The sequence below is a fragment of the Chanodichthys erythropterus genome, chromosome 4 (assembly GCF_024489055.1).
Source record: "Chanodichthys erythropterus isolate Z2021 chromosome 4, ASM2448905v1, whole genome shotgun sequence".
Classification (NCBI taxonomy): domain Eukaryota; kingdom Metazoa; phylum Chordata; class Actinopteri; order Cypriniformes; family Xenocyprididae; genus Chanodichthys; species Chanodichthys erythropterus.
The window spans coordinates 2557247-2581822 of NC_090224.1; the positions used below are offsets into that span (position 1 = coordinate 2557247).

Sequence of the window (24576 nt, forward strand, 5' to 3'; positions counted from 1 at the left end):
ACACAATTCAGGTATTGGAACCTTTATTAATGAGCTGCTGATGATATAAATATGGGAGACATACAAAATGTGCTGGGGTATTATCCAGGACCAGCTGGTCTAGCTGGTCTATCAGCCTGGCCAAGCTGGCGTTCAGCTGGTTTAGCTGGTTGGCGAGCTGGTCTCCCAGTTAGACCAAGGTGTTCAAAACTCCTCTAAAACCAGCCTAGGCTGCTTAGGCTGGTTTAAGATGTTTTTTATTCTTTCTTTTCAGCAAGGAGGACTGAAAACCACTGCATTTGAGGTAATTAGACCTTTAAATTACCAGGTTATATCTATAAATTCGCTCGATATATATTTTAAAATGTTTATATGTTCATGTTCAGATCATTAAAATGTTTTTCAACGTTTGTCTTCTTTCATTTTGGGGTCTCTCTTTTCAGATTTAAAGCACACATGAACAGTAGAGGGCGCTCTCACCTGTGTCAAATCACACTAGCAGGCTGAGCACGCATGAAGCTGCAGCGAGGATATACAGGTTTCCTGAGGCTCGCACTACTTTTCGTGGTTTTGTGGATTTCGCATACTAAATTGAATTTTGAATTTAAGTTCAGTTTTAAAGCACTTCATTGACTTGGTTGTTTGGCTTATGACATTCCCAATACACACAATAATAATAAAAATAAAGTGATAGTAATATGATAATGCGAATATGAATTAAAACAAGATAAGGAATACGAATAATCAAACGTTAACTTAGACGTACTATGTCAATTTAATTGCAAGAACGTAAAACAGTAGTTGAACTGGATAGCTATGGTTAAATAGATACAGTGTATCTATCACATGTGTGCACTCTGTTACATTTGAGGTGCGATTCTTAGTACATTTAATTAGGAACCATTCATGTAGCTAATATATTACAAATTCAGCATTTTTTGCATAATAAAAATGTCAAAATTCTTGACGGAAAAAAGAACATGCGTTTTATTGCTCGTTGTGAAACGGGAATAGACAGCGTAAGTTTTGGCAATGCTCCGCCCCGCGAACGGCGGTTGGCTGAGCGAATCAGCAGGAGGCTTTGCGATTGGTTCAACCAGCTGTCAATCACGCGAGATCTCCTCAGGCGTGTGGTAGCTGTGAAACATATCATTTGCTGTGAAGTGATCAGACCGAGGGAGAGATCAGCTTAGACCATCACCGCGCAAACACACCACGCTTGTGATTTTTTGCATGTCAGGAACGGAGGATCCTGTCGCCGGTCAACGGCCGTTTTCCATCTTATATTCATAACGCATAAATCAGCGGCATGTGGAATTGTATCGGGATTAGGAATTGGCTCCCAATCGCGTGCCTGCTGTTAACGATATGGACGAAGGTGAGAGCGCTGATTGTTTCTAGTATTGCAGATCGATTTAATTGCCATAGCAGTGATCAGCGGGCAAAAGTTGATGGGTGTGGGCTGATGATTTCAATCAATTCTGCTCAATGTAATCGATATTTGAATTACGCAGCCACATGTGCTCATGCAATTGGAAATGTCATGATTCAAGAAATGTTAACTTGCACCATGATTCCAGATAAAAGGAAGGGTGGATCAATTAGATGGTCTTTTAAAATGAACATAGCTGTTTCCACTCTCTAATACGCACTAACAGGTTAGCAAAATTGTAGACTTATTCTCTGGAGAGTTGAATGCACAAGCGCACGCTACACATTCCCTTAAATAATATTACCTCAGTTTTGCAAGCACGATCTGCATTTCTATAATAAACAACCAGCATTATCTATCTATCTGTCTATTTATTTATTTTTTTGTTCAAATGTTATTTTTCTAGGTGTCCCATTCCTCTGGCTATTTTGAGCTGCAGCTGATTGCTGTAGAAAATGTAAACGGTGAGTTGTGGGACGGGGAATGTTGCGACGGCACGCGGAACTCTCAAGACCAGCGCTGCGTTCGGGACGAGTGCGATACTTACTTTAAAGTGTGTCTGAAGGAGTACCAGTCTGAAGTCACCACCACTGGCCAGTGCACCTTTGGCTCTGGAACTACAGACGTTCTCGGTGGAAATATATTTTCTTTTAAGACTGCAAAGAACAACAACCCCAGCAAAACGAACGATGTGGGAAAGATCATCATTCCCTTTCACTTCGCCTGGCCGGTAAGTGCGCGTCTTTTTCATGAGCTATAATAATAATGCGCCGCGGTGAGCTGTCACTGCTCGGAAGTTGAGTGCACTATATTGTTACAGTGATGACAGGGTCTCTTTTTTTAATCGTGGGTGTGTAGTTTGCTGTGTCCTAACGATTTTTGTTTAGAAAGAAAAATAGTTATTTGTTATAATGATGTAGAACGGTCATCTGTAGTAGATTTACTTTGCTGTGCGTGTTTGAAACTGGGTGCGTACAAGGTAAAACACACATACATACTCTACTTAAAGAGATAGTTCACTCTTAAATAAATAAATACATCTATTTCACCCTGTATGTCTTATTTTCTTCCGTGGAGCACGAGATTTACAGTCACCATTCGCTTGCATTGAATGGAGAAAAGATTCGATGTGAGTGAATGGTGACCGAGTCTGTCATTCTGCCTAACGGGGGAAAGTAAACCAATAAGTTTTGAAACGACATGAGTGAATATTAGCTGGCTGTGTCTCAAAACGTAGTGAGCTGTCTACCTAGACATACGTTTTGGAAACCGAAGGCGCGTGCAGAACGACGTCTTGACTTGGTAGGGAGCTCACTAGGTTCTGACACAGCTTCTGCCTTGGTTTCAGTTGGCTTTCTGTTGCGAGTGATGCGAATCTTTCCCAAAGCTTCTAGTGTACTTGTTATTCAAATGTGACGCACAAACCAGCTTATTACCCCTGCAAAAATTTACCACGGTAACAAAAGTTTCCGCTAAAATACTATAGTTACTACTCGGGGAGTGTTGTAACACGCGTTTCGACGTCTGCTACGCATTGGTTTTAATAAAAAACGTAGTTGTTTTGCTAACTTAGTTGAAACGTTTATTAGCCTATAAATAATCACAAATGCAGTTGTGAAATTATATAGGCTATTTTTAAGTTCTAAAACAATTAAAAACAAACGCCATAATTTTAATGTTTAACTGACAACGTTCATAAACCCTCCTTGCTGTTTCCCAACTGTACAACGCTAATCAATATGAAATCTCCTTCAAACAGTGTAAGAAGCTTTTTTTGACTTATTTCTGTCAGTGTTTGCTTAAATCACACTTTTATAGTAGTTTAGCAACACTAACTGTGGGATTTTAGTGGAAAGTATAGTTAGCATGGAAATTTGTTGTAAGGGTGGCTGTGTTCTGGTTGTTTCTCTTGTGTTGATATGTGAAAACCTTATCAAGTGTCTTTCCAGACACGCAGGTACATTACTGATGCTGATATCGGGTGGCAAATCGCTGCAATGTTTTATGCAGTTCAGTGTCACACCCGCAAACAACAGCAACAACAAAAAAGAGATGCTGCGTAGTGTTGACTGTCAGCTTTGGATGGCAGCCCAGTTAGGCAAACCTACCCTTCTGTAGGCATGAAACTTTCATTTACTACCCCTCCAAACAGTACGCAGACACTCAACCGTTTAAGTTAATGTGTAACATGCTATCAAACTGACCCTTTCAGGGCCGGCTTTGATGCTACACCTGCTTCACTTCTGACCCCCGCTTGAAATTTCACCTAGATATGTCCCTATATAACTCTGATCACATGATCTGTGGCTCTAGACTCGCGTCTGAAAGCCTGCGATTGAGTTTGAATTTCCAGTGCCATGTGTTTGTAGTTCCTTAGTGTCCCATGGAAGCTAATGAAATTGCTAGAGGAATGTGTTCCTGAATGCCTCTGCATCCGGACATCTGTTTGATGTGCTCGGTGTAACCTCATCTAGGGTGCATTGTATAAAGATATTTAGCACCTCACCCAGAGTCTTGGAGATTGAGTCCGCCATCTTTCGGTGAAATTATTATTTATTTAATATCCTTTGTTCGTTAGCTGATGTTAGAGATTGGTCTCGTTACAGCTTTTTGCCTCAATAGTTTGCTTTAAAGTATCAATACAGATTTCCTGATTTGATTTGATAAAAGCTTTTGATTCTATTTGTGTCAAATTATTATAAAATGTCACTTCAGTTTTAAACTCCTGTGAAAGAGTATGAAAAGTCGTGTTGAATGATTCATCTGAAGGATCGTTCAAAAGAATCTTTTTCTTTTTTTTATCAGACTGCTCTAGATACGCCGTTTGTTTTGATTCAGTAAAAAGTAGTAGTTCATAAGAGTTGTTTGTTTGCGAATCAGACCACACTGGCCACGCTGTGGCATGCAATTATTTTGTTGTACTTTTTTTGTTGTATGGCTTTTTTTGCCATATTGCATTTAATTCAGCCTGCAAACTAGGGTAAAATGCCTTCTTTTGCTGTGGGGCTGGAGATTCAGTGGTGGGGATGCAGGAAACACTTAACTTAATGGTCAATCTTTTAAGAAATCCTTATCAAAATTGTTCTAATGTAGATTGTGATTAATCCCAGCCCTACTTTATTAGGTGCTTTTATCTTCTTGATCTTCTTCTTAGAAGTTAATAGAAAGCAGTTTTAGTGGATGTGTAACTCCAAAGCTCAAGAGTTTGACAGGCACTACCCACAAGAGCCTCTCTGGTGGCACAGTGAATGTTGACGATAGAGACGGCAGCTGTATCCATCCGTCAGAGTGGAGGACCACTGCGCTTCAAGGCTAAACGGCAGCGTCAGCCACACCTGATTGGGAGCTTGCTGGGCAGTTGCTAGGAAACGGTTACATGGGCCTTTAGTAAACAATTATCTATTGCCCTTCGAGTTCCCTTCCCCCTTAACTGATCTTTCAGTGGAGCCACTCGTTCTCGTCTCACCTGGGAAAGAAGTGCTAGAGCCTTACAACTGATTACACTATTGACTGTGTAATTAGCCAGTCACAGCTGGCTGCGTCTCCGGTCAACAAAAAGCAGTAATTGTCCAGTTCAGCATCAGAGCAGGTGGCTGCTGATTGGGACTGATTATAGATCGCTGCTCCCCCAAGGCCTCAAAATGTCCAAGTAAGCAATGTCCATCTTTTGTTGTTGTTGTTGTTGTTGTTGTTGTTATTGTCTTTTATGGGGGTTGACCAGAAGCCAGTAAAGTTGTGGGTCGGTTTCACATTTTAACATGCTGCATTGTAAAAACTATACCAAATTAGTAACAAATAAAGAAGGAAATTACAGGTACAAATTAGATATATGCAGTTGAATGTTTTTTAGGGAGCATTTACATAAAATAAGTTCAACTAGAAAGAGTGTGATTGATAAGTAGACAGCATCTTTTTGTGGCAAACTGTTTAACAGCTAGCTATTAGCATGCTAATTGATGTATCACTGCTAAATATCAAAACTATGGAAACACTTTACAATAAGGTTCTATTCAATAACATTGGTTAATGTAAAAGCTAACATGAACAATAAAAAAAAAAAGATCTAATTAATAAATGTTATACCAAAAACATATACACTCTAAAAAATGCTGGGTTGTTTCAACACAAATTTGAGTAAAATATGGACAAACCCAACCATTGGGTTAAAAATTTAATTTAAAAATTTAACCCAACGGCTGGGATTGTCCATAATTGACCCAAATTTTGGTTGAAACAACCTTGCATTTTTTAGTGTATGTGACCCTGGACCACAAAACAAGTCATAAATAAATCATTTAAAATTGAGATTAATAAATCATCTGAATTAATAAGCTTTCCATCGATTTATGGTTTGTTAGGATAGGACAATATTTGGCCGAGATATAACTATTTGAAAATCTGGAGTCTGAGGGTGCAAAAAAATCAAAATATTGAGAAAATCGCCTTTAAGTAATTGCAGTAAATAGGTACAAACTCTACAAAATATCCACAAAAATATAATATAAACATAAATGCATAGTTGAGAAGAAAATAAAAAAATGATATATAGTTTATTATATAAAAAATAGTTTATGTATATTTCCTTATGCAATCGCTCTGTAAAAGTTTGTGGTCAATCTGACCCCAAAGGACTAAAATGTTGGTACAATTAAGATGCACTTAAGGGTTAAAGCTGTCCAAATGAAGTCCTTAGCAATGCATATCCACTCACAAAAATACATTTTTGACATACTTATGGTAGGAAATTTACAAAATATCTTCATGGAACATGATCTTTACTTAATATTCTAATGATTTTTGGCATAAAAGAAAAATCGATAATTTGACTCATACAATGTATTGTTGGCTATTGCTACAAATATACCTTATTTGTGACTTATGACTGGTTTTTTGGTCCAGGGTCACATATATTACCAAAAACATTTACCATACTGTCACCATAGTAGACTAGTCAGTTATTGGATGGCTGGTTGACCGCTGTGACACATCCCGAGATCAAATAAATGGGTCAAGGCAGAGTAGCTTTTGTTTTAACTGGCTGCACTATTCGCAGTCATCTGCAGTGGTTTGTGATTTTACAGGAAGAGCCAGTATTGATTCCTCTTTCTCCATGGAGACCCGCTGTGGTGATTCACCAGGAAGTTTAAGATCATGAGGAATCTCTAGCTGGATGTGAGATGCTCTTTCTCTCTCTCTCCCTTCCTGACCCTGAAATAGCTTTTTGTTCTGTCACCACAATAAACATTTTCTTTCTTGTGACCTGGGGCAGAGCAGGGCTTTTTGTACCAATGTCTTCCCATTAAATGAAAGGAAAGGCTGCATTTTCCCTCTCTTGAATGCAGCAGTCATGGTAGAGGTATTTTTAGCAGCAGAGAGACCGGACCAATTAAGAGGCGATGTGCCTGAGGTGACTTTATGAAGCAACCTCTTATGGTACAACGTGGTTTGGAAGAGTTTGTCTTCGGATATGTTGTTTTCTGTTAACAGACTTTTTCTGCCTAGTTTTGACCAGACTTTTAATCGTGATAAAGCATACAAAGCGAGAATGCGAGAATGCTTGGATTCTTTGTAAAGCATATAGACCAGGCACTTCCTACTCCATCACTCCCACACGATGGACTCTTTTAAAACTATAAAAACAGTCTACTTAGAGTAGAGATTGCAGAAGTGCCTCTTCCAAAATGCTGCTTAATCTGTTAATGAATAAAACGCTTGAACTGAAAATGCATTTCGTTAACATGACTGCAGCGGTTCTGACGGGGATTAAGGCCCATTCACACCAAGGTTGATATCTATAAAGATGACTATGACTAAAAAGTTTCAATAATTGTGAGAAATTACATAGTTGGAAACACTTTCAGTGACAGCCAATGAAAATCCACACAACTTTATAAAGCTTTTAAGTTGGCAGATGACAGTTATCATTATCATTCTTCGTGTGAACACGTCTTTAGGCCTGGCATCGGAGGGAGAGCTGAAGAAAAAGCACTCTTCTTTTGTGCACTACTTCAGCTGAGTACCCAAGAAATCATGTGGGTGCTTTTAGGCTATGTTGAGATCTTGAGCGTCGCCCTCATGAAGAGTGCAAGATAAACAGGTTCCCCAACAGAAGAGCTTCCATTAGGTTGAATGTACCAAGCCAACAGTGGTGGACATGATTGTATTAGGCAGTGCAATTATAATGGACTTTCTGTCTCCCCTGAGAAGGGTCATAGAAAACATGGGGTCCTTTCAGTGGGAAGAGGTGGGAGTTAGCGAGCTTAACCCTGATGTCCCTTTCTAATAACTGGAAGCTAGTGTGTGTGTGAGAGAGAGAGCTGTTTCTATTGTTAGATCCTTGTGCTCAACTAATTGTTTTCAACTACCCATGATGCTCTACCTCCCTTGCACTGTGGAGGAGATGCTGTCTTTCACAATTCACAACTATATGAAGTGTATGCCTGTTTTTTTCTTTCCGCCTATATGAATTTGTTCAGGGAGAGCCTGATTGTTTTTGCTGTGTTGGTGTACGTGGTGCATGTGTGATTGTGTCTGACTAATGCATGTGCACCTTCCTGAGGGAGCCAGTGGGCTAATGAATTGCGAGCAGGTGTGCTGCAGTGATTAAAGTGCATTACCACACAGCAAGTTTAATTCCCGCTTGACCCCTGACCTTGTTCAAAATGATAATGATTGTAATGGAGTTGGAGCTTATGTGGCTGTAACCTCGCTGGAGAGACCGGCGCTATGCTAGCTTGCTTTACCGCTAGGTCTTTTGACTGAGATATGAAGCCACTTAGCAATGGCTTTGCCATTTTAACTAGATGCTGAAACTGGAGTAATAGGCAGTACAGTAACTGGACAAGACAGACAGAGAGACAACTGGCTTGTCAGATGGTTTGATGATGAGCTAGCAGTCTAGGGTGTCAAATGGCCGCCTCACTGTAGTAACCGAAGGGCTGTTTGCCAAATGGGTGGATGCCCATGTGCAGTTGGATATGGAATGGTGTTATTCCATATTGGGCTCATAACATTAGTGTAAGAGCAGCTATCGGGTGTAATAGTTTCACAGATGTGGTTGATGTGTTCAGAGTAATTTTTTGGAAGCCTACTTTAGATTAGCATGGCTGGACCACTGTGTAATACACTTTTTGGAAGGACTGAGAGCTGTGAGAATTGATCCAGGCCGGCGTCTTTGGGAGATCTGTGAGCTGTGCCCACTGGGATATGGCAGCTTCCAACCTCACAGCCTGTTTCTGTTGCTGCCAAGCAGCCATACTAGTCTCAGTTTCTACAAATGCTGCAGTTAAACCATATCTGAAATTGAGAAGATCTGAATGGTCACTGATGTGCATACTGGTGATTTATGTAACTTGCCTTTTTTGTATCACTACTATACTATACTATACTATACATCTTAAAATATATATGTTTATACTTTTTTATGGTCAAGTATATTTATGAGTATATTGAAATTTCATGCTTAAATCTTTTTATCCAAAATTTTGAGTCAAACATTATCAGGTTATATGATTGGCTTGCTCTTGGATAACATCATAAAATAGGGATGTCCCAAGTTGATCTCTAGAATCAGTATTGGGGCTGATTAAGCTTTAAAAAAACAAAACAAAACAAAAAAAAACTGATCTGTATTGACTATCCTAAGCCCGACCCTTTTATTTTACGTCAACTGTCGTGCAGTAGGTGGCAGAAAAATGCACCTTCAAGTGAGTTTGCCATCCGCCATTAAAAGCAAAAAAAGAAGCTTGAATGTGTATGTTTGATGTGCGACAACTAGTTTGGTCTGGGCTGTAACAAATCACCTGAAAGTCATTTATTTACTGCTTATTTTTATCTGCAGTCAAACTGAGACATTGTTGCATTTCTCCACTTTTTTCTTTTTGCTGCAATTACTCTACTTATTGTACATAAATACAAGAAGTTTATATCAGAAATCCCATGTTTACATGTTGACAGTCTGTTTACTATCTTTAACATTGTCTTCGGGGGCACAAAAATTTGATCGGGACATCCCTATCAGAAAAAAAATTAGAATTTTTAAATGTTTATAGATGCTCTAAATTTTTTTATGGACATAAAAGTAAATTTTCCTGTAATTTCAATTGATTTTGTCTATGAAATGAGCAACTACTAGATGTGACATATTGTAGCCTACAATTTAAACAGTTAGTGATATGCATATCTTTGTGGTTAGGTGATTTTGGCTCAGCCAGGAAGAATATAAAAAAATAACATCCCTGAAGAATTTTGGAAGTATTAATTAATATTAATATGAAAAAAATAAAATTAAATAAATAAATAAATAAATAAATATAAATATATAATATAAAAATTCAACTTTCTTTCTATATCTTTATTATTTCTTATTACTTTCTTAATTTTCATATTATTAATCTGTATTTTAAGATGTGCAATACGATCTGTGAATCTCCCCCCCCCCTCCAAAAAAAAAAAAAACAACTTTTAAGCTGTAATGTCAATCACTTCTTTGTTTTAATTAATACTTTACAGGTTTAAAGGTTTTTAAAATACTTTTGCATATTATATTTTATATTTCATATAATTATTTTATATAAATATTTCATAATATAATATTTTGTAAGCAGTTTAATGTTTTAGTTCTGGCTCATATAGTATATCTCGTTAGGAAACCTTGTTATCCGGAGTGTGATAACCTGTGCCAACTTTTGCTTGTTACTGTATGTACTGTAACTCTGACTGTGTGTGTGTGTTCGTGGCCACTGCCATCCCTTTCGGCTTAATTAGCACCCAGAGGGGAGGGGTTTGTTGTATTGTCATTGCTAATGATCTTGTTGGCATAGCAGCGGAATGCTAAATGGGCCGTGTGTGTACACACTCACCCAGAGCGTGCCCTGTGTTGGCCAAGTCCACTGCATTGGCCAAGTCTACACAAGCATATATCTGCATCTCGCTTAGTGTTCCTTGCCTTTCAGACTCACCATCCGACTCGCTTTATTGATGACAGTGTCTCATGGGTATGCAAGTTTAACTAGTCGCATTGTAGTCGATGATGGTGCTTTATTATTGTGTCTGTAGGAACTCAACCCCCGTGTAGGAGTTTGCTGAAAGAGGGGAGGTTACCGAACGCAGAATATCATTTACTGGCTCCAGGGCCCAGAGTGCACGTCGTGCTGCATCTTCCTGTTCTCCCAGGGCCATAATGACGCTTAAACAAAGCTGTTGTCTGCTTTTGTGCTCTGGAAGCCTGGCGGAAAATGACAATTGTCTGAGTTGAAACAAGTCGTGTCATATGTACTTTGTTATGTGGAGAGGTCACTGCTGCAGTGGAAGAGGGATTTCTGGGTTGGAATAGCCAGGGATTGCTTATCCCTGGGTTGTTGGTTGGGATGTTGATGAGGATGGGTGGGAAAGACCTTTCACACTGGTCTCTGGAAGAGGGACTAACAAAGCCACCTAGAAATCCCTTTTCAGCTAAACCTTTTTGTTTGGGGCTGAAGGTAGGGTTGCCGACGAGGGTGGATGGGAAAGACTTTGCACATTGTTCTCGGGATGAGAGACCATCAAAGCCTCCCAGAATCCCTCTTGAGCTACAGGTTGGGTTAGTGTGTTCATCCAGGGTCTTCCCCAGCAATTTTTGCTAGCCGTTTTCTTTGATCCCGTCCCCTCCCCACCCTGCTCTCCTGTCATTACCCAGATCCAAGGAGCTGTTTCCTTTAGTTTAATTAGACTGCAAGCTCAACGTTGTTTTCCTCAGAGTTGTTGTGGCTGGTCTTGTGAGAAAGCTGGATACTTGCGACAAATAAATGGGTTTGTGTTTGGAATTTAAGATGGATGTGTGATCGATATATGGTTGACAGACAAGGAGAGGGCGAGGGAAAGAGCGCAAAAGAAACGACCTGGTCACCCCCTGTCGGCAGTGTGGCCGAGACTCCTGTGTATTGGTGATGGAGTAGGTGACACCTTTCTCTTGTGGGTGATTGATTACAGAGCTGGCTTTTCAACCTCAACTTCCCACCGTTGAGGGCGTGATGTGGACCCTGCGAGGTGACTGGACCTCCCTAACACCCCCGAATACTCCCCAACCAAGTCTAGACTTGGTTGACACAAACATGACCTTGTCATGCTGGGGTGGGTGACAGCCATCACATCGCTCATCGCCTGTTCTAGAGTGCTGGTGAGAATTTGTGGATCTTATTTGTGATCAGATCTGTGCTGCAAGACCCTGGGGATGAACACAAATCGCCACTGTCTTAATAAATTGATCTGTACTTTCGGATTGCACTGTACTTCCAAAAAGGGGATGGGCGTTCTTGGGCTCTAATGTGCTGAATTTATCAAAGGTTTTATGTCCACCATTATCCCTCCGATACCGGCTAACTCACAATACAATAGTACAGTGGTGGCTGCACTGATTAACATCGGTTTCAGAGTTTATGCCTATTTAGATGCCCCGGTTCTTCAGTTGTATAATTTCCTACAACTCTTCCATTGTGAGAAAATTGTATAGATGAATGCATAAATTATTGATTAAAAGGATATGAAGCATCTGTTATGTACTGTGTTGTCTAAATAAATTGCAAATAAAACCACAAAAACTAAAATCAATCATTTAAATGCTACAGGTGAATTTAGGCATCACAAAATGTAACAGTGTTTCGGTTAACTTTAAGTGAGCCTTTTATTTTATATATATATATATATTAGTGTCATTATCTATATCAGCTGAAACCAGTGAATACATTTTTAATATAGATCTATTATTCTGATATATGCAAAGCTGCATATCTTTGCCATGGCCCATATTGTGATTAGGAAATGAAATGCATTTAGGATTAAAAATTTATTTCAGCATCATGTTAGCTAACTCAATCATTGTCAATTTTTTGTTTTTATTATTATTTTTTTATTATTGCATCAAAAATCTTAAGGACACTTTCTGCTCCAAAACTAACAGATGGGAAACAGTCTCCTCTTGTTTCAGTCTGATGATACAAAAAAAAAAAAGCCTTTCAGTGGCCTTTAATTGGCCTGGTGGTGTCTTACATTTTGTGGTAATTGAAGGTTGTGGTCAGTTTTGTCCACTGCCTCTCCACCCTCAGTTTGGCCCAAATCTCTGTGTCAGTCAACAGTTCAGCAAAAAAGATGGGATTGACATCCCAGATTAATGGAGATTATATGCTGCAGTCGCTTGCCATGGAATGAATAAATGACCCGCGGGTCCCCTAAGGACAATCAATCAAAGTCTGGAACTGGTGCGATTGGCGCTCAGACTTAGGGTGAAGGGTTTTGTTTGTTTTTGAATGTGTAGTTGAATGCAGTGTATTAAACACATTGTTTAATAACTTGTAGGAATGTGCAAAATGACATTTTCAAAAATGACCAGTTTTGGGTAACTTGTTCAGTTAAATAACCCTGTATGATTAGTTTCGAGTTTATCTGACCTTGATCTTTGCTTTTCTCTGAGGCGTTTACATAAGACAAGTATTTGCGTTCAAAAACAGTTGGATGGAGCCCAAATGAACAAGATGGACACTTAAAAAAAAAAAAAATTTGGGACATGATGCTAAAGATGTCCATCTGAAAATGAATGGATGTAGCAAAAGACGCAGCTTTTCCAAGTGTCTTGGAGTGCAATTTTTGCTAATGCTAATTGCAATATGTAATAAAATGGATATCCATAAGTTAAATATTTGGTTGTCAAACTGCTGTGAACCTAGTAACGTGTCTGTCAGCAGAGAGGGTGGGGATTGTATCTTCCTGGCAGGTCAGACAAGGGAAGTTTGCCTCTCTTGGCAGTTCCTCTTCCAAAAGCAGATGAGGAAATGAAGTACTCGTTTTCTCACCAAGGTCACAGAGGAACGGAGACCCATTTTTTTTTTTTTTTTTTTTTTTTCAAGGTTTCTGTGCTGATCTCTTTTGGACTCTTTCAGTGTCTTCTCCGCAGACCAGACTTGGTTCTATAATATTCTTTCTTCTCTCGTTCAATCTCTTTGTAGGATATTCAGCGACACTGAAGGCTTTGGTACTTTAGATAAGGCGTGTGAAAGCTCTCAGACTGCCTCGCCTTGCACTCTGTGTCAGCTGGACGTCACTTGTTCGTGACTGCCGGTGGAAAACACTTTACCCTCTTAGCAAGAAAATCCCGATATCATCTTTTCATGTGATCATCAGATGATTAAACTTAACATTGTTTAATGTAATAATCATATGGCTTGCACTCAGTAGGACCTTGTGTATGAGTATGTCAGAGCGTTGCAGCCGATTGTGTGTGTGTGCTGCTGCCAATTGAAACTGTGGCGTGGGAGCCTTTTGAAGCTGATGAGAAGCCTGATGAAAGGTCTCCAGGGTCATGCTTAGCCTCTCTCACTTCAGCCCCCTCTAATTTCAGCCCTGCCCCTCTTTAAACTGCCCCATCCACCGACTGTGGGAACCTGCACCTGTGGCTCCCTCCACCACCACCCCACTAGACACCCACCTACTTACACACAAACAAACACACACACTCAGGGTGCGTACAGGCTTAACGTCCCAACACGACTGCAAGTATGCGATTGCCCAAAGGTTTGCTTGTGATGCGTACCGCCTCAAGTACGTCCATGCCAGGCGTTCTGCGTTAGCTTGTTCACAGCCTGCTATAAATATCCTCGCTATCAGCGAAACTAGTCCACGATAAGGAGGGAAGAATTACTGCAGCATGCATCTCCAAGGGAGCTTGTTTGGGTGCGTTGTATGTCGGGCCACTTCTAGAGGTCGGAGGGTGTGTGTGTGTGTGTGGCCAGAGGAATGTTCTCGGAGTGTCACGAGACTCAGGTTGATGGTGTCTCGCAGTGATGGGTTTTAGATAGAGGTCTTTGTTCACTGGTCACCTCCCCCACTAGTCTTTATCCGCATCTAGCCCTTTGGGCAGCTGTCACATAATCCAGCTAATCAGAGACCAAGTGTGTGGGAACAGGACTGTCCCCGTGTTACCGTGTCTCTCTCTCTCACACACACGCACACGCCCTGACATTCTGACCTTTCTCCTTGGGTACGTGAATGCAATGCTCCACTACGCATGACCGCATGTGCGTGGCCAACCAGATCAATCCAGCATATTCATTTACTGATGGAGCTTTGGACCAAATCCACATTTACAGATAAGAGTGCACACACAAACACACACATTTCATGTCCACGCAGATGCTCGCTACCACGAGACCCCACTAATACGCTCTCTCACGCCGGCCGCCCCCTGTGTTGGGGGATGGGAGGAGGGGTCAGAAGCCCTGCAGCATGTCGTGGGATGATCCACGTTCATGTCAAATAATCCATCTTTTTAAGACGCATCTGTTGTACGTCTGCATGGATATGTGGCCCACCCACTCCAACCCATCCAGACAGACCTGGTGCTGCCGCTAATCCCTGACTGCATCCACCAGACCAGCCCACAGCCCCCAGCCTCTCCAACACACGTCCATGCCATCTGGCTCCGCCCCTCTCACTCCACCTCTGGAGATGAACAAGATGTGTGTGTAAATCTAGCGGGTCGCATCGCTCAGTGTGTTTACGTGCAATTTGAAAGTCTGATTTCAGTCGGACAAAAGCATAAAAATGCTTTAGTCTGCTTTTTGTGCATTTGGACTAACAGACCTAGATATTGTGATGTCCATATCCATTGTGATCCAGCATAATGGTTCTATCAATTCAACCTAACCTATTTTTCAATAACTTTGTTGTTTGACATGTGAACGTGCAACTTTGTTGTAGCTGTTAAAAGTCGATAAGTGAATATAGTGAACAGCCAATGCTCACTTGTTTTCAAAGTACATTCTAGGTATTTCTAGCAAGGAAATATTTGAATACACTAGATTGACTAAGTGTTCGCACGAAGTACGATAACTATAGCGTAAACTGTGACTACAAAGTTTTAGTAATTGTTCTTACTCTAATAAAATAGCACTTTTCAGTCTGTATTTTGACTGGAGGTGTAGCCTAGCGGTTGATACATGACCTTTTTTCTTCCCATTATTTTCTTTCATTTTTCTGTCAATATAAGTGGTATAATTGACCAAAAACACTTTCAGCATAGTATATGGCTCATCGTTGAGGTTGCTTTTGTTTGTGCATGTGCGCGAGCATTCAGTTTATTAATGATAGCGAATAATAGTGCCATTTTAAATCTTTAGCTCATCTTTTAAAGGGTTAGTTCAACCGAAAATGAAAATAATGCCATTTATTACTCGCTCTCATGTTGTTCTACACCCATAAGGCCTTCATTCATCTTCGGAACACAAATTAAGATATTTTGTGGCAAAAAAACAACGGCTTTTCAACAATATAGTGATGGGCCGATTTCAAAACACTGCTTCAGAGCTTTACGAATCGAATCAGTGACTTGGAGCACCAAAGTCACGTGATTTCAGCAGCCATTTGATAGAGATCCAAGTCACTGATTCGATTCGTAAAGCTCTGAAGCAGTGTTTTGAAATCGGCCCATCACTATATTGTTAAAGTTGTTATTTTAGTTTTTTTGTGGCGCACAAAAAGTATTCTTGTCGCTTTATAATATTAAGATAGAACCACTGAACTCCCATGAACTATTTTTAAATATGTTTTTAGTACTTTTATGGATCTTGAGAGAAGAAGGGTCATTGCTTTGAATGCAGGCCTCATTGAGCCATCAGATTTGATCAAAATATCTTAATTTGTGTTCCTTACGTGTGTAGAACAACATGAGGGTGAGTAATAAATGACGTTATTTTCATTTCTGGGTGAACTAACCCTTTAAAACAGATCTCCTGCACCTTATCTTTTGCCTTTATGCATGACCATAAGAATTATTTATGTTCACAGAATTTCAAATGCTGTGACCTAGACAATTGGAGACAGAAAAGATACCTTTTCAGGAGAATTCCTGAAGTTATAAAAGTGCTAAAAGTGGTGTCATGAATCAGGAATGAGAACATGCTGTGAATAAACTTGTTTCTGATGGAAACATCAGTTAAATGTTTCTTTTTCCCATTGGAAGATGCCCTGCTTCAATGGCCTGTTTTTGATTTCATGAAAGATGATAATTGTGATCAGGTGGGGACTATAGGCGACATTCTAGAAGATAGACTGTCAGATATTAGAGGAGCATCAAGAATGTTTCCAATTTTAGTTTGAACATCCAAGGTGTGGCTGAAAATCTCTCCCTCCCTCCATCTCGTGTGTAACCTAACTCAAGTCTTATAAATGCTGGCCGCTGTCATGAGAGAGGACTGTAATGGAGCTTTAGTATCTATGTCATTTCATTAGCACTGCTTGCTAAGGCAAACATCACTTTTTCTATTGCTCATGCTTGAGGTTAGGAATTTGAATAAACCTCTAACCCTCTGTTACATTTACATTTAACATTTAGCAGACGCTTTTAATCCAGTGCGCGTTAAAATCTGTGTAAATCATCTGGCACTGTTTCTGCTACCTCAGATTTTTCTGTTTCCTTAGAGTTGTGCTATTTCTTTTTTGATTTTCACCTGGAGGATCTAAAACAGGTCATTTATATTTGGAAGAGGTACCTGACGCATATCTTTTGACCTGGGTCAGTTAGAAACCACCTAGAATACCTTATTAACCACAACCACAATGCACTGTATATCAGTTAGAAGTACCAGACACAACCTTATATCCGCCCACAATACCCCATCCATTGGTTATCAGGCAATATTAGATTATTATATTTTTTTTTAACTTATGGTAGGGTTTCCCAAGCAGGGGTTCATGAGGGATCTTAAAGGGGTTTGTGAGTTGCTGAAAAGCTAACAAGTCATCAAAAATGATAAATTTAGAATAAATAATTTCAAATACAATCAAATGTAAATGTGGCAAATTATTAAAATATTAAGTCAAAATCTCAGGGCACTTCAACTAAATATTTTGGGTCAAAAGGGTTTGGCTGACAAAAAAAATCCTTGAATTATAGTATCAGCATACTTCCTATACCTACCATATCAGTGCAGCTACTTTTGCACCACTGATATTTGATTAAGAAAACATAAAAATCTGTTTGTTTTTTGTTGATTCTTCTTCAATAGCATTTTAATATTTCATCTCATAATGATATTTTCTCTCTTTCTCCCTCAGCGATCTTACACACTCATCCTGGAAGCCTGGGACTGGGATAACTCCACTCAAAACAGTGAGTATTCCTCTGTAATCCCAATATGATTCACTGCTGCAGGCTGCTGAAGCCTCTCTGGGTTGGGTTTGTTGCTCATAATGGCCGTTGAGCGTTGTTAGTCTGTAGTTTGGTGCTGTAATGGATGACTTCATTTGTGGAGATTGAGTCTGATCCTTGATGATGAGATGAAAGTGTTAAAGCTGCACCACTGATGTGTTGTAATTTTAGCACGGGGGAATTCGTTGGGGTGTGTCAGGGTTTTATTGGGTTATTTAAGGACTTTGTGGTGTGCATTAAGTGTGAAAGTCCATTTTCATCACTGAGGGTTTGGAATTATGCATTGAGTTTGATATTTTTAACTGCACTAAGCAGGGGCTCATAATTTTTGACAGATATATTGACGGGATGTGTTGCTTACCCAAGAATCATTACCTGAGCTTCCAAAGCATTCTAGAGAGAGGGGACATCACAATCACGTGTAGTTACAAACTCGAACAAGCACAATCTTCAATCTTCCACACATACTTCAGTAGTGCACACAAGTCCACCAAGATTTCCCAATAAATCTGATCATCTGAAGACCTCTGCTGACTGTAACCGCTGGGTGAAATGTCCTGTGGATCTTGAGTATTGAGTCATACACATACACATAAGTTGCAGCAACAACATATTTGTTTTCATGCTTGAATAAAAATCTCAATTGAATATGAGATCTTGGGTTGTAATCCCCCTAAGCCTGGTTATTGGGGGCTTCCAGTATGTATGGATCTTGGGGAATCAACATGGGTACCATAATTCCACAGCTGTATCCTGTTTTCTCCCACCGCCTTTGTCTGGCTTTAGGAATTGTCGGTAGGGAAAGGTCAGGCGGAGGAATTTGACGTATGCGAAAGAAAGGTGAACACTGGTTAAATGGGAGAGACGGAGGGGGGCATGACTTTGATCTGCGGATGTGATCTGTAGAATCACTGTATATCCCAGCGTCCGTAAAAGTCAAAATACAAACACGCGCCTCTCCCTCTGCTTGAAGTCGTTATGTCCTGTTTTTCGTTTTCTTGCACTTTGCATGCACTTCAGCCTGAAACAATGGCCCAGAGGACGCTCGTTTGACTCACTGCAGTGAGTCAAGCATCTTGTAGGCCACTTCTCCATGGAGTTTGCCCATCAGTAGTACGTTGAGCATGACTTCAGAGAGACGGAGTACAGGTCTAGTTTTGTTTAACTTTTTCTCCGCCATTGACGTATTTTTCCATTTTATGAGACAACAAATTTTCTGGCTTTCTATGTTTTCATTGTTATATGGTAGGGGGTACTATTAAGCAACTTCTGAAAGAGTAGAGAATCTCAGGATCAAAACACAGCCAAAAAAGGAGCAGAAACAAGAGATAAAAGCATTGCTTATGCACATTGTAGTCTTTTTGTTCAAAATGTTGCTTTTTTTATGAAACGCATTCAACTGTTGATAACAATTTTGTAATTTTTATTTTTTAAAGCAGAGGCTCTGTTCATTCTTTTGATATATTGCATGTTCAGATATTCATGCAACAAAATATTCTGGCGGCCAAAGTTTTGTGAAAATGATCAAAAATGCTGCCAGTGGCTGGCAACTTTTTTCTGGGGAAAGAGTTAATCTGTGATTGAGCTATACTGACCAGGGCTACTTTCCGAATGGCATCGTAAGTCTAAGTTGATCATAGAGACCATTGGTGACAATTGTTCTACGATTAACTTAGGCTTACGATTTGTGTTTTGTTTTTCCTTTTTATTATTTCTTTTTTGTTGTGTGATAGTCACACAAAAACTTCCCTAGGCTGGAAACTTGCCTACATAATTTACTTTTTTTTTTTCAATTGAATTCTATGTATAGATTTTATTGTTTTACCCTTAAGGCCTGTACACACTGGGACGAATATCGCACGTGATTATCGCCGATGTTTAACACCTCGTGACTAAACAAAGGGCACCAATGTGAGTGTGCACACCAGCGTGGAAAAAACGTCAGGTGTAAAAGCGTCATTTTTTAAATGACGCCTTGGGTTCGTTTTTTTTTTTTTTTTTTTTGACACGCCGTGTTAAAAACTGGCAGACCAATGAGAGTGGCACTTTTGTTCACGTGCCTGGAGATGCTGAAGTTACAGTAAAATACAACTTGGTGGCACTCAAGCACAAAACGGTCTTGCCGAGCACACATTACTTCCAAGAGAAAGTAAGTAGATGAGGAAGACCCCTACAAACTATTCCCTCCCTAGCTTCCTAGGTCATGTATCAGTGTACCTTGTAAATGATTGTGGCCGACTCCCTGATCAGTGCCCTGAAAACTGAACTACGGAGCTGATTGAGATGCACGCTAGGGGTGCTCTGCCAGTTCTTGGCCACACCAATAGATGTGTATTATTTCTGTATTTTTTTTTTCTTTTACATTCAAGAAATATAGTTGAGAATGTCTATTTCATAACTATGTTTATTTGCTTAAGCACAAGTACCATATACTGTCAGGGAGAGAATTTGCATGTTCACTCTGCGAAACGCCAGTGAAAATCGCTTGGGTATGAACACAAAAAACATCTTGAAAAACGCTGGCGATAAACGCGTGCGATATTCATCCCGGTGTGTACAGGCCTTTATACCACTATAAAAACCCATCATAAAATATGCATTATTACTTTTAAAGCTGATCTAAAGAAAGATTGAAATATGCATTTCAGTATGCTTCCGCAGCCATCCCATCATTTCCACCACACAGACGTTATTGTGCTTTTTTACTACAGTGATGTAAAGTGTTTGAAATTAAATATATGAGACGTGATGTGTACTAAAACTCTATTTGTGTGCCTCATTACCAAAAAAGACTTTTTCAGACTTTTTTTGGTGATGACTATAATTTTATAAAATATTATATAAATTATTTAGGACACGTAAAATGCTAACTATGAAATTAGCATTAGAGTTTGAAAAAATGACCCTAGAAGTGTTCAGCAGACCACCTGTAAGCTCTAGTGATCATTGATTAGAAATGCTTGAAATTGACCTGCTCTCTTTGATGATCTGGAGCACTCTCTTGGCAGGGCTCTGTTTGAGACAGTGGCTTCATTTATCACACAAGTCCATAGTAGAGAGGCGTGCCAGACATTAATGATCTTGTCATAGAGAGAGAACTCTGCCAAGGTCTGTCTGATGTGACTATCTGCAGTCTGTACTCACGCAAGGCTTGGCAACAAAAGCGGCAGTGCATCCTCCTCTCTCCAATGCTGTTTGATGCTACTCGTTTAGTATGCAGTGTGAACGCTCTGAGCTGCCGCACCTCTTTTCTTAAACCGGACACGTCCCAACACCGCCTCGTCTGTCTGTCAGAAAACCAAGGGCAAAAATGTGTCTCTGACTCTTTGCTCGGGTGAATAAAGTTTAGCTTTCACAATGCGTCATGTCATCTCAGGACTCAGGACTTTGTTCCAGGGGCGGTGGGACATTGTTCTAGTCCAACTGAAGGAATTAGCCAACATGCATCTTTTATTGATGCTTTAAATAATTCTGTTTTATCTGTCAGAACGGTTTGATTGTGTACGTGTTCAGTGTAGGGCCTTGTAGGTGTCAGGAAAAGTTCTGTAGCGTTGTGTTTACACTGCAGGAAGGGCTCTGGACTGCCCAGTGTTTAGACATTGGGCAGAATGGGCCAGCAAAAGCTCGCTCCATTGTTCTTTATCTGGAAGCGCCAGGGCTATTTCTGTTTTTGTTGCTTAATTCGGTCGACATTGTCAGGGGACAGAGAGGAAGGTATGTGTATGTGCGCCCCGCATGTGTGTTTGCAAGAGGAGAAAGACGCGGACGCGCTCTGCGCGTCGGGAAAGAGGAAATCGCAGGCCCCCTGTTTCCACCGTGATTGTTTGCTGTCTCCGATCCCACTGCGATAAAGATTGCTTTCTTTGCAGAGAGGCTGGGAAAGCTTGGGAAAATGGAGCTCTTAATGTGAGTGCTAACCACTCTCGCTAGGAGGAGGGAATCGTATTGAGGGTCCATGTCCTTGTGGACCTGGACAATGTGCTTAATGATTAGGACTAGGGTGGGATCCAGGTCCTTCAAGGACGGTTAGGGCTAAGCTGAAAGTCGCTTGCCGCTCTTGCCCAGATCTCCCTGGTAACAGCAGTCAAACTCACACCCCTCCCTCTGGCCAGACATCAACATTTTCATTGGAAAAACTAGATTTTAACTAAAACTGACTAAAAATGTGAATGTTTCTAGGGGATTGTGATGCTGTTGCTAGGGTTTTCTGGATTGCTTGGTGGTTACCGGCCCAACCCTAAGTCCCTAGATATGACTCAGCTCTTTTTATGTGCGTTTTATTGTCTGCTCACTCAAAATCATAAGTCTGATCACACCTCTCCTCACATAAACTGCATGATTTGAGTTATCATCATGTCCATGGAACAAAGGACACTTAGAGTTGAGGGATGTGTTCAAATGAATATGAGCCGTAATAATCACCAATACAGTACTTGATTTTGGATTGTTAACTGAGAGCCGATTCAAAACCCTTTGTTTTGGCAATGGTGTCATTCATGTGTGAGTGTCTTTGTTGTGCAGTGATTTGTCTGAATGGATTTGCGAGGCAGGAAGTTGGCAGAGACTGGATAGTCTGAGTCACTAGCGAGTTTATAGTTTTAAATCAGGGTCTGTCCTGTCTTTTGACTTACAGCTGATCTACGCACCCGTTTGTTATCACATCATACAATAAGTTGTATTGTAGAAATTTGATTTCTTAAATTCTGTGATTGTTTTGAGGTCTTGAAGTGTTTTTATTTTTATTATATATTATGTATTATTATTCATTATTATTTAATGCAAAATAGCAGACTGAAATATATAGGCCTTACAAGTTATTAATATATTGTCCAGTTAAATAGTCATAATTGTCCCCAGTACCAGTAATACATTGTTTTTAATTCTGATTATTAACAAAGCACATGATCTCTGTTTCTACTCTTCTGTTTTTTTCCAGCCGGTGAAGAGAATTTAATTGAACGCACCATTCATGCCAGCATGTTGAATCCCGGTGACCACTGGCAGTCCATCCGGCACCCCGGCACCACAGCCCACATTGAGTACCGCATTCGGGTCAGGTGTGACGAAAACTACTATGGGAGTAAGTGCAACAAACAGTGCCGGCCCCGCGACGACTACTTCGGCCACTACCGCTGCGATCCATCGGGAAATATTGTATGTCTAGATGGCTGGATGGGAATGGACTGCCGGACGGGTTAGTGCTGTTGACCATCATCTGTATTTTGTACTTAGCATTTCAGTTTAATGTTATGACCAATAAATGGCTGTTTTTAAAATTCTATACTAGTTTGGATAAAAAAATAGACATAAAACAGTGTTATTTTAGTATTATCTGTCAACTATTATATTTTTTATTAGCTATTTATAAGTATTGATTTGATTTGTTTAAAATTTAGTGGTTTTGTAATGTGCTTTTGTCAACTTCTTTAGTTTTAGTTAACAATTACAACACTGCACTAAACTTAATTGTTTCAAAAGATACAATTTAGGCATCACAACATACACATCACGACATACACTATATAAAAATAGACATTCAAAAGTAGCCATATATCATGCATCCCCAATATGTAGCCAAGTATTATTAGCCACATTACCCTTGATGAAGGATGAACTAGGGCTGACAGATGTCTTGAAGCATATAGAGAGGAACCCTGTTAAATCTTGCCCTTTACCACCCTGTAAAGAGACCTGCTGCTATCAGTGTTTTCACAGCCCTGCGATCTTTGCTCCTCTGCCTGGAGGTGAGATTGTGTTGTAAACAACACCTCTGCAGCCCTGGAGTCACACTTTCCATTAGCTCAATTAATTTGGGTGATGCTGGGGTTTTTGATGTCTTTTACCCACCTCTGCAAACAACCTAAACACCTCTGTTCCCGAAGCTGTGAGTGCGTGTGTGTGTATGTAATGCACTAAAGAAAGGCAGTAAATCACCAATCACCGTCCTAATGAGCATGGGTACGAGTAGGTGGCCGTAATGGGGGTGGATAGGGGCAAGCGTATGTGTGTGTTCAGGCCATAAAGTTGTCTTCTGTCACAGCAAGCATGATGAATTTATCTTGTCGCACTTGTAAGGCAACACAAACGAACAAGACTTACTCTCCTCCCTCCCTCTCTCCCTCTCCTCTCTCAGCAATCTGCAAGCAGGGCTGTAATCTGATTCACGGGGGCTGTACAGTGCCTGGAGAATGCAAGTAAGTGTTTGAGCATCATTTCATGCTCGGTTGGTCGGGCTAATCTGGCTCCTTAATTTCAGCAGGGCCATATGTGCTCATGCTGATAAGGTCTTTTCATTTGTTTACCTTACCATTAATTAATTAGTGCAGTGAAGCCATTGTTTGTGCAAACCATTTTTGTTTAATATGCTTTTTTAATCACGCTATACTTTCTCAAGTGTGTTTAACAGTTGTGATCAATTATCTTTTATTTTTTTGATTGAGAAGCTTTAAGGCTTCACTATTATATTCAAAGGGATAGTTCACCCAAATGTGAAAATTGCCATTTGATCATTTACTCATGCCCATGTCGCCTCAAATCCATAATACTTTCTTTGAAACACAAATGAAGATGTTATTAATGAAACCTGAGTAATTTCCTCAATTGATAGTACATTCACCCAAAACAAGCAAGCATTTCTGAGCTTCCATTGAGGTTTGAGCTTTGTTTTCTCATGTCACGCAATTAGCTTTCGCTTACCATATTTGATGACGTCTGTATATTGATCAATGTTTATAAGTAAACAAATCTTTTCATCATATAAAGCAATCATGTCTCTTCAGAGAATTTGGATTTAACACCGTGATTACTTTTACGATCTTTTTATTAACTTTTTGAAACACTAAATTGCATGGATTTTCAATAGAGGGACAGAAACCTCTCAGGTTTTATTAAAAATATCTTTATTTGTGTTTAGAAGATGAACGAGAGTCATTAAAGACAACATGATTGTGTAATTGATAACAGAATTTTCATTTTTGGCTGAACTAAC

General features: G+C 39.9%; 1 protein-coding gene across 4 annotated transcripts in view; it reads left to right on the top strand.

Moving 5' to 3' along the window:
* Positions 1–1151: 1151 nt before the first annotated feature.
* The window catches only part of jag2b (jagged canonical Notch ligand 2b), a 52727-nt gene continuing 29302 nt past the window's right edge, over positions 1152–24576 (top strand). For 3 of the 4 annotated variants that reach the window (XM_067383621.1, XM_067383622.1, XM_067383623.1), the window contains exons 1-5: positions 1152–1357; positions 1818–2141; positions 17495–17549; positions 22525–22782; positions 23722–23782. In XM_067383621.1, coding sequence (XP_067239722.1) covers positions 1289–1357; positions 1818–2141; positions 17495–17549; positions 22525–22782; positions 23722–23782 — 767 coding nt within the window. In that variant the 5' untranslated portion in view covers positions 1152–1288. Of the gene's footprint in view, positions 1358–1817; positions 2142–17494; positions 17550–22524; positions 22783–22850; positions 23473–23721; positions 23783–24576 lie in introns of those variants that run through there. The other variant, XM_067383624.1, reaches the window with a different exon arrangement.